This window comes from Cavia porcellus, unplaced genomic scaffold (genome assembly GCF_034190915.1).
Source record: "Cavia porcellus strain 051 isolate PalLab524CR breed Dunkin Hartley unplaced genomic scaffold, mCavPor4.1 scaffold_19, whole genome shotgun sequence".
Lineage (NCBI taxonomy): Eukaryota > Metazoa > Chordata > Mammalia > Rodentia > Caviidae > Cavia > Cavia porcellus.
In genome coordinates, this window is record NW_026947502.1 from 5,020,501 (window position 1) to 5,030,335 (window position 9,835).

Below are 9,835 nucleotides of genomic sequence, written 5' to 3' on the forward strand. Positions count from 1 at the left end.
CTTTCAGGGGAGGGGGGCCTCAGGACCTGAAGTGCCTTTCATCATGTTGTTTCTAGCAGGCCACAATGGCTAGGAGGTGGGGAAATGACTTTGGAATCTTGGCCTCATGTCATGCAGCAGACTGAATTTCAAGTGGATTCAAAAGTTAAAAAACCAACAGTAAAAAAGACTGATTTTTACAGTTTTTTGAGATAGGATCTCATTATGTAGCTCAGGCTGGCCTCGAGCTTGAGGTGATCTTCCTGCTTCGGCCTCCTGAGTACTGGGATTGCAAGTGTGTGCCACCACACCCAACTTACACACCCAACTTTCAAATATAGTTCTGAGACAGAGTCTTGCCATGCAGTTCAGGCTGGCCTTGAACTCACTTTGTAGCCCAGGCTGCCTCAGCCTCCTGAGTTTTACAGGAAATTCTGTAAACCCTGTACAGTCCTGTAATCCCTCCTGGGTGCCCCCCCATGTTCTGCTAGTTTAGAGTCGGACTATTTTTCTAACCTGCGGATGGGGAAAGGCTTTGAAAGCATTAAAAGAGGTGGTGGTGGTGGTGGTGGTGGTTGGTGATACAGCTTCATGGCATAAGTGCTTGCCTGGCAAGCACAGTATCCTGAGTTTGATTCCCAGTACCTCCCAAACTCCAAAATCCCTAAAAGCATAAAAACAACAAAAAGAATCATAAAGGAACTGATCAATATATTTGACAATAAAAAAGGACTATAAAACTGGGAAAAACTAGAAGACCCAGTCATTTGTAGGGGGAAATCACTAAAGCATTACGGACACAGTGGATAAAATACAAGTAGACAAGTTAGGTAGTAAATCTGGTATGGATGTGTTTGAAGGAAGGTTATTGTTCCAGAAAAGCAGAAAATGTCATTGAGACGAAGTTAAGTGAATTGTGTTTGTGGCCACTGTTCAGTAGGGTGGGTTTTTGGTCCTGTGAGAATGTAAGTAGCTGTGGACATTTCCATATGCCGGTGTGTGAGAAATGGAGAATTTAATTTCATATTTTGTGCTGGGGATTGAACTGAGGACCTTGCACTTACTTGCCAGGCAGTTCCTCTACCCCTGAGCTAGCCTGAAAAATTACAGTAATTGTGTGTTGATTGTGGGATTGTAGAAGGTTAGGTTTATATGTGTATATTTAAATTCTTAAAACTTTTAGTTGGGTAGAATATACATGATAAAGTTAACCATTTTTAAGTATCTACAATACAATATATTGTGGTGCACCCAATCTTTAGAACTTTTTCAGCTTAAAACTTTTCATCTTCCTGTTTTCCATCACCTTCCTGCCTGGACAGCTATCATGAAGATGTCCATCTCTAAATTTGAGTACTTTAGTCATGTCATTTTTATTTTTTGTTATCCAATTAGTGTGATCATCCTGTTAATTATCAGAAAACTAAAGTTCTTAAAAATGCAAAAACATCTTTTGAAATTGGACCTACTGTGAAATTTAAATTCTGCATGTTTCTTTTTTAATAATTTTAGACTTCTCAAGCTGGATCAAAAGATAAAAAGATGGACCAACCACCTCAAGCCAAGAAGGCAAAAGTGAAAACCAGTACTGTAGACCTGCCGATTGAGAACCAGCTGCTGTGGCAGATAGACCGAGAGATGCTCGACCTGTACATTGAAAATGAGGTGGCTGCTTACATTCCTGTAGAGCCGTGAGCTATAGACGAATGTGACCATAGCCTTTGGGTGCTGTGTAGGTGGTAGCTAGCTGTCCGTTTTTTGGTAGTTTGGACTTTGAGAAAACAGGTTTTTTAGGGTAAGGGGAAGTTTTTTTTTTTTTTGTCTTTTTCATTTTTATCAGTACCAGGGATCGAACTCACGACCACCTGCTTGCCAGGCAGGTGCTTATGCCGCTGAGCTAAACCCCCAGCCCCTGGTAAGGGGAAGTTTAAGTAATAGATTCCAGGTGTGCTAGAGTTCTGCATGATGGTACCGACACGAGGTGTGTGTTGCTGGAAGCTGCTGTGACATCTCTGCTAGGGAGAGGTGTTTGATGTGAGATGTGCATTTGGTCAGTGGAGACTGGGATGTGGGGTCGTTGAGCAGTAGAGAAATCACGTGGCTTTCTTGGGAGTGCCGTTTTGCTTGTTAGTCTCTTCCCCTGTGGAAAGTCAGTTTATAGGGCTGGGGATTTAGCTCAGCGGCATAAGCGCCTGCTTTGCAAGTGTGCAGTCATGAGTTCAATCCCCGGTACCGATAAAAAAAGAAAAAGACACAAAAAGAAAGTTAGTTTGTAAATAGAGCTTTTCTTCTGATTGTGAATAGTATAAAATTTGGAGTTTTTGAGCATTTATTTAGTTGTCTGAGATTTGTTATCAAGATCAACTGCTGGATCTCAGAATAATTTTGTTTTATAGCACTTTTACCATTTGTTTTGCATGAGTAAATTGATTTTTCCTGGTATTGCATAATGAGAAATACACCAGGATGTTACCTTGTGAGATTAAACCAACGTTTAGTGTTTTATTAAATTCTTGCCTGTGTTTTTTTGTTTTGAGACTTGAGCTCAGGATCTCGCTCTTGGCAGCAGGCACTGTGCCGCTGAGTTGTAACCCTGTTCCTCTTCTGTATTTTTTTTTTTTTACCACCTACACCTTCGTATTCCCACTGCTTGTTCTCCCTATCCTTAACCCGCAGAGCTCCCCACTTAAGCTGCACAGTGAGCTGAGCTGTCCCCAGCCCCAAATGCTCCCTTTTTTCTTGATGCTAGCAGTGAACTCAGAGCCCTGAGCTATCTCCCCTCCTCCCTCCCCTCCCCTTAAAGATGGGGTGTTGCTGAATTGCTCAGGCTGGCCTTGCTTGCCGTCCGTATGCCCCGCCTCCCGAGCATTGGGGGTGCAGGCAGCCGAGTTGTGTGCCCCGTGCCCTCTTGGCGCTCTTCCCTCTTTGTCTTCAGAACTTGTCCCGGGTTAGTCTTCCGACTCTTCTTTTGTTTTGATGACTTTAGCGGATTTGGGGAAGAAGGGGTTCCTACTTTCACATTGTATTTGCTAATATTTAAGCGGATGTTGTCTGAGTCGCCCTAATGTCTACCTAATTTATGTGTTCGCAGGGCAAAATGATCATGCAAGACAAACTAGAGAAGGAGCGGAACGATGCTAAGAACGCAGTGGAGGAGTACGTGTACGAGATGAGAGACAAGCTGAGTGGCGAGTACGAGAAGTTTGTGAGTGAAGAGGTCAGTGTGGGCCCTGGGGGCTTCGGGGTCCTGCCGCTGTGGGGCTGTGTTTCCCCTTGTGGTTTTTAGTGCACAGGACACAATAGGGATTATATTTTCAGGGGACGTCTTAGTTTTTGTATATAATAATCTATATTTATTGATGTGCAGAAATCTATACTTACGTGCAAAAATCTACATTTATTCAAACACAGTGATGTCACCTTCTTCTAGAACATGGTCCTAACTTTCCTAGCTCCGAGTTCTGGCCTGGATTCCATTTCCCACAGAACCACTTGTCCCAGTTCTTCACGTGCAGCAGCGGAGCTTTCCTTAGACGAGCACTGCTGTTCTGTGTAGTCTGCTGATGGCACTTTGGCGCTGCAGCTGCCTGTGACCTTGTCCCATGACTTCTTCACCCAAGTGTGACCTGGCAGGCTGGGCTGCTCAGGTTCCGTTAAATCAGGTGTTAATGGAGGACACAGGAGGCAGGAGCAGCAGCAGCACAGTGGTGACAGCAGGGAAGGGCGGTCCGCACACAGTGGTGTGCAACACCGCCAGCCCAGAATTCCGAAAACATCCGTTGCAAACAAGTGCATGCAGCGCGCTGCAGAGAGTGCCACGCTGAGTTCCCACATTTGTAGCAGACGCAGCCACTGCCCTGTGTCGGCGGGCGCAGGGATCACAGTGCGCTGCCTCTGGTCGGTCGCTCAGTCCCGCACCTGCGGCTGCAGCTGCTGCATAGGCGTTTGCCTCTCATCCAGAAGTGGCTTGCTGTATGGTGTATACTACTATACAGCTGGCTGGCTGTTGATTTTAAGTGGAGCTTAATTTTGGGTAGGGCTTATTACATCCTATGAAATTATGCTAGGGCCTGTTTTCTTATGTTAGGTCTTATTTTTGGGGAAAAATACAGTACAACAGGTATGCATTCTACTAAATTTTGTTAAGTTTTTGGATTTTTTTTGGAGACAGGGTCTTGTAGGTAGTGCAGCCTTGCCTTGAACTTGCTTATGTAGCCTAAGTTGGCCTCTCAAATGCACAGTGGTCCTCCTGTCTCAGTCTCCGGGGTGCTGGGAATGCAAGCTTGTACCACCCACCCAGTGAAATGTATTTTTTTTCTGGGAGAAAGTTTTACATACTTGAATTTTGTATTTGTTTTGTTATTGTAGTGTCTCTCAAAGGTCCGTTGTGATGCATCGCTTTCACACATCACTCATACTTGAAAGCTGTATTTATGTGGTATTTTCCTGCTGCTTAACGCTCACTTTGAAATGCATATTTTTAATTCCAAAAATGGTAAGCATACTTAAGAGTTCCTTATAGCAGGAAGAATAATGCAGTATTCCCTCCTGTACCCCTCAGACAGAAAACACACCTCATCTGGCTTTCTGTGTCCCCATGCCATGTCCTGTATTTTAAAGCAAGTCCCAGGTACAGCAGTGCAGTTCTGGCCTGCGGTTGTGTTGGCGATTCGTTTGCTTTCTGATTGAGCTGGTTGCAACCTTTTCTTTATCTTTAGGATCATAACAGTTTCACCTTGAAGCTGGAAGACACTGAGAACTGGTTGTATGAAGATGGAGAAGATCAGCCAAAGCAAGTTTACGTAGATAAATTGGCTGAATTAAAGGTGAGTGGCTCTGGAGAGACGTTAGGCCAAATGCTGACCCTGCTGAGGACAGTGGCTCCATATGAGGAGAGGGTCAAGCATAAACTGGAAATAAATGCTTAGAAGGACTGTACCCTCTATGGCTTAGCACGCTGCCACTGGGCGCCACAGAGCTTCAGGAAAAAAGCAGTGTGTAAGTAGGAATACAGTGTCCAGAGAGAAGACTGCAAAATAGGGTTGGTCCCAAGGCCCTGCCCTGCCCTGCTCTTGGGGCAGGCTGTGGACCTAGCTAGCTTTGTGGTTAAGGGGTTGGGTTGTTAAACCTTAGGGTTAAGACACAAAGAATTACCCAGAATGAGGCCTGGCATTTGCATGAAGCAGCCCCTGCACAGCAGGAGCCGCGCCTTTAGTTCCCACTCTGGTTTACTTGGCTTCTCATGCGGTGGGGCTGGAATGAGCACCCACCTGAGGGGCGTGCGAGGGACAGTTGGTGTCAGGAATGGTGGGAGGCCACATGTGGTCCTTCCTGTCGAGTGTTTTGGTTTTGCCTCCGAGATGTGAGAAACATGAAAGCAGAGACCAGGAGCCTCAGCTTTTAGAGGTGGTCTATTTTTATCTGTTCATTCCATTCCCAGTGAAGCAAGCCCTTCATGTTATGTTTGATCTAAAAATACTTCAGAACCTTTATCACACCGAACAGCCTTCCTTAATATCACCATAGTATTCAGTTTTCAAAGTCCTTTGATTTTTTTTTTTTTTTTTTTTTTTTTTTGGTACTGGATCTTGAACTCACAACTTTGCACTTTCCAGGCAGTCTGTGCCACTGAGCTACTTCCCTGGCTCAAGTTCCATTTTTCATAAATGATTACTACTACTTTTTAGCTTGTGTGAGTCAGGATTCAGGTGCAGCCTATGCATTTTATTTGGTGTGTCTCTGAAGCCCGTGTCTGTGGCTCTTCCCCTTTACTCTCTGCCCTTCTCAGCTCATGAAGAAACCAGGTCATTTATTCTGCAGGGTTTTCTCCTGGTCTGAGTTTCAGTGACTTTTTTGTTGTCCCTCCACCACGTTTTGAGGAGAGCTCAGGTGATACTGAAGCCACGCACAGAAGTCCGTGTTGGGTGTCCTCACCTCATACCCAGCCCCCTGTGTCTCGTGGTCCGAGGGTGTGTGGCCCGCGCAGGGAGCCCCCGTGTACCTCATCCACCGTCTCAGCCATGGTGGGAGCCGTGACCGCTCTGATCATTAAGGTGCTTGGTGAAAATGTGTGTTTTCTTTCCCGTTAGAATTTAGGTCAGCCTATTAAGATACGGTTCCAGGAATCTGAAGAAAGACCAAAATTATTTGAAGAACTAGGGAAACAAATTCAACAGTATATGAAAGTAATCAGCTCTTTCAAAAATAAGGTACCTACTTTTTCCCTTTTCCTTTACTCTTGTTTTGATCAAGTTAAAATTGAGACACTTACGTAGCATCCCTCACTCTTTGTAACTGTTGTTCAGTGTTTGCATTTTGAATGGTGACTAATATATGAGGTGTTGCAGAATTTTACTAAGAAACTCAAGCCTTGCGGCATCCTTAGCGGGCAGCCTTGGGCAGGCAGAGTGACACCGTTGAATCCCTTGCTGTGAATGCCACCTGCCAGTGAGCCCTGACACGCTCTGTGCCGGTCTGGGCATGCGGAGAGCACAGTAGCTGGTGGTTTGGTTTGTGGCCCAGCAACTGTCCATAGCATCAGTACACGGCTCAGTGGCATTGCAGGGTCACAGGATGTGTGCCCATTGTCATCTGATCATTGGAACAAGTGACCTTGTGAAGTAGGTGTAGATTGCTAGGAACTTCCCTTTTAAGTTAGAGCGCAGGTCACTAAGTTGGGAGAGCTGGGATTCAGCCTGAAAAGTCTGGCTCCAGGGCATTGCAGGTCAGTGTTACTGGTTTTGAATCCCAGGCCTGTGCTGCCAGGGCGGGGCTGCACCTCTGTTCACCTGCCCTCCTCCAGGGTTCTGTCTCCGAGGCAGGGGCTGGCTTTGAGCTAACGGAGATCCTCTTGTCTCAGCCTCCAGTGTGACGATTACAGGGGTGTGTACCGCCACACCAGAGTTCCCAAATATTCTATTAATTGGGTTTTTTTGCTTGCTTCAGTGTTTAATGGCTTACTTAGGTAGGGTATTTGGTGTCTACCTACGTGGTTAGGCTAAATGTGCCTAAATGTGTTTGAAAGAGGGTAGTATTTTGGAAAACACCAGCGAAGTAGACAGAGCTGGTGGAGGCAGCGGATCATCCCTTGATGCCGTCTTGTCCTCTTGCCACAGGAGGACCAGTATGACCACTTGGATGCCGCCGACGTGGCCAAGGTGGAGAAGAGCACGAACGAGGCGATGGAGTGGATGAACAACAAGCTGAACCTGCAGAGCAAGCAGAGCCTGACCGTAGACCCCGTTGTCAAGACGAAGGAGATAGAAGCTAAGATAAAGGTGGCTCAGGGCAGTCTCTTCTCTGGGCCTTGTTGCGCATGGGCTGACGTGGTTGTTAGCGGGGAGTGCGCTCTGCAGCCTGGCTCCAGTGTGGGGCCTGAGCAGGACAGGCTGAGCTCGCTCGGGTGTACTGTGTGGCTGTAAAACTCACTCATTCATGAGGCACCAATGGTTTTCTCTCCCCCTTCCTTCTAGGAGCTGACAAGTATCTGTAACCCCATAGTTTCAAAGCCCAAGCCCAAAGTGGAACCTCCGAAAGAGGAGCAAAAAACTGCCGAGCAGAACGGACCAGTGGACGGCCAGGGAGACAGCCCGGGCCCACAGGCCGCTGAGCAGGGCGCAGACGCGGCCGTGCCTTCCGAGATGGACAAGAAGCTTCCGGAGATGGACATCGATTGATTCCAGCACTTGTTTATATTAAAACAGACTGTTATAAAGCTTTAAGTTGTCAACTTTGTTCTAAATATCAACCAGAGCAAGTGAATACTGGAGGTTTCTTAGTCCATTTTTAGGGAATTTGGGGGGCGGGGGTATAGGTAATGTATGGAGCATTTTGACTTTAAATAGTTAGATACCGAGATGAAGTGCATTGTATCTTTTTCATAATGGTACTGCTTAGAAGCCCGGTAGTCTTACTGAGCTTAGGCTTCACTCCCTTCATGTTAATCATGCTTCTGCAGCAGTGCATTTGTTTTGGAAAGCTGCGCCTTGGGCCAAGCTGTGATGGGTCACCAGGCAGGCTGTTCTTCACCGGGACAGACGTGGCAGGAGTTGCAGTTGGCTTCGAACTCTGCTGTGGAAGTTGCTGCAGAGGCCTCCCGACGGCTTGGGCTGTGATGGTGGGGCTCTTCGGCTTCCCAGGGTGCAGCCTGGTGTGAGCAGCGGAGCAGGGCTGTGGGGTGCTCTCTAGCTGTCCCCACGCCTTGCCTCACTTCCAGCCCTGCCCTGCTCTGCCCTCTGCCCCCCGAGCTCCCACTAAAATGCCACGAGCTGCCCTTGGGAATGTAAGCCCCATCCCCCAGCAAGGTGTAAACTGAGGCTCTGAGACCACAGGTGCTGCTGACTGAAGGTGCATTCCCCGATAGCCCAAACGTCACAGTCTGAATGCTGCTCTCCTCCGAAAGTTAGAAGTGGGTGGCTGGGCTTTCCAAAGGTTCCAGGCAACTGAGGCGTTGACCCTTGCCCAGACGGGTGACAATGAAGTGTCCTAGCCTGTCCCTTGAGGTGGCAGGTGTTCTGTGTAAACTTGAGGTGTCGCTCAAACTCCTAGGCTAAGGGACAAAAGTCCTAAAAAGATGTGCTCATGGTCAGCTCGTGTAAAGTGTTAGTATCTGTCAGGAATCTGCTAATTTGTACATGTTGAACAGCGAGGAGAGCATAAAGACTATGAAGATAACTGGATTATCTTGGCTGAGTGTGATGTTAGTGGTGAAGGAGCGTGGGGCGTCCTCGCTGCATGGCCAGGCTGCTCTTAGGGCAGCATGGAACGGGGAGAGGAGTGAGACGTTGTGGGCACTTCACAGGAAGACTTCAAGAGGCCACATCTGGAACCTGCCTTCCTTCAGAAATGGTGGCAAGCTTCGCTGGTTTTGTTTTGGACCTTTGTAATACTGATGACTTGTGTAACAGAGCGTCTCTGTTTTGGCGTTTGTTGTTCCAAATAAGATTGTACCTTGCATAGTTACACAAAGGCTCTGTGCATCTCTATGCAGACGGCTGTCGGCATAGTTGCCCGCTGGGGGTGGGGGGGTTGTGTGGCGAGATGGGCGCCTCCCTCGCAGCTCCGGGCTTCGGAGCCTGTTCCCTCCGTGTCGTGTTTCACGAGGCCCTGCTGGCTTGCCCAGAAGCACTGGCTGTAGGATTAAGCCAATTCGTATGCAACTGCCCAGTCTTTAATGGCCATTTCTTCTAAATATTTGTGTGCGTGCGCAGGGAGGGGCCTGGGTGTTGGCCAGGGGTGAGTCTGAGTGTAAAGTTAAACTAGGGTAAGATGATGCTCTGCGTGGCGAGGCGGAAGAGCGGTTGCTGCTGGAGGCCAGCAAGCAGTGACTTGTGTTCGGGCCAGCGTTGACCTGGGTCGCATATCCTGGCTGATGTGTTCAAACTCCAGGTCACATTCTTACACTGAGGGCAACTTTCAGTAACCATGAGACAAGTCTAGGAAAAACTAATAAAAGAAACCTGTCTTACACTCCAAGGACTGGTTTTCTTGCTTCCGCAGCGCAGGTTGCACGCCTCCTGCCAGGGACCTGTCTGGAGGGTGGGAGGGTGACGGCTCTGTCCGTTGGGTTGGGATGATGCGATGCCTGTTCCCGGGTTCTCGTCCGGCCCTTTTTTCCTCCCTGGTGTTGGCGATTGAACTAGGGCCTTCACTTGGAGCTGCTTCCCCAGCCCTTCTTTTAAATCTGATCCTGAGACTTTCCTGACTCCGCCCACAGCAGGGCTCACACGGAGGGGCCACCACACCCCGCTCATTCTTCAGCCTTGGCCCAGCTCTGCCTGATGAAGGAGCCCATGTTGGCCTTGCAGGGTTTTGGCCCACAGCAGCAGGAGGCTGATGATGGGATGGAAGTTTGAGT

At 47.9% G+C, this 9,835-nt stretch overlaps 1 protein-coding gene across 1 annotated transcript in view; it reads left to right on the forward strand.

Annotated features, from left to right (window-relative positions):
• Positions 1-9,453, forward strand: part of Hspa4 (heat shock protein family A (Hsp70) member 4) — a 41,580-nt gene extending 32,127 nt beyond the window's left edge. Inside the window, exons 14-19 of the mRNA XM_063230622.1 lie at positions 1,492-1,644; positions 3,071-3,196; positions 4,698-4,805; positions 6,069-6,188; positions 7,095-7,256; positions 7,452-9,453. Coding sequence (XP_063086692.1) covers positions 1,492-1,644; positions 3,071-3,196; positions 4,698-4,805; positions 6,069-6,188; positions 7,095-7,256; positions 7,452-7,655 — 873 coding nt within the window. The 3' untranslated portion in view covers positions 7,656-9,453. The remainder of the gene's footprint in view (positions 1-1,491; positions 1,645-3,070; positions 3,197-4,697; positions 4,806-6,068; positions 6,189-7,094; positions 7,257-7,451) is intronic.
• Positions 9,454-9,835: the final 382 nt, after the last annotated feature.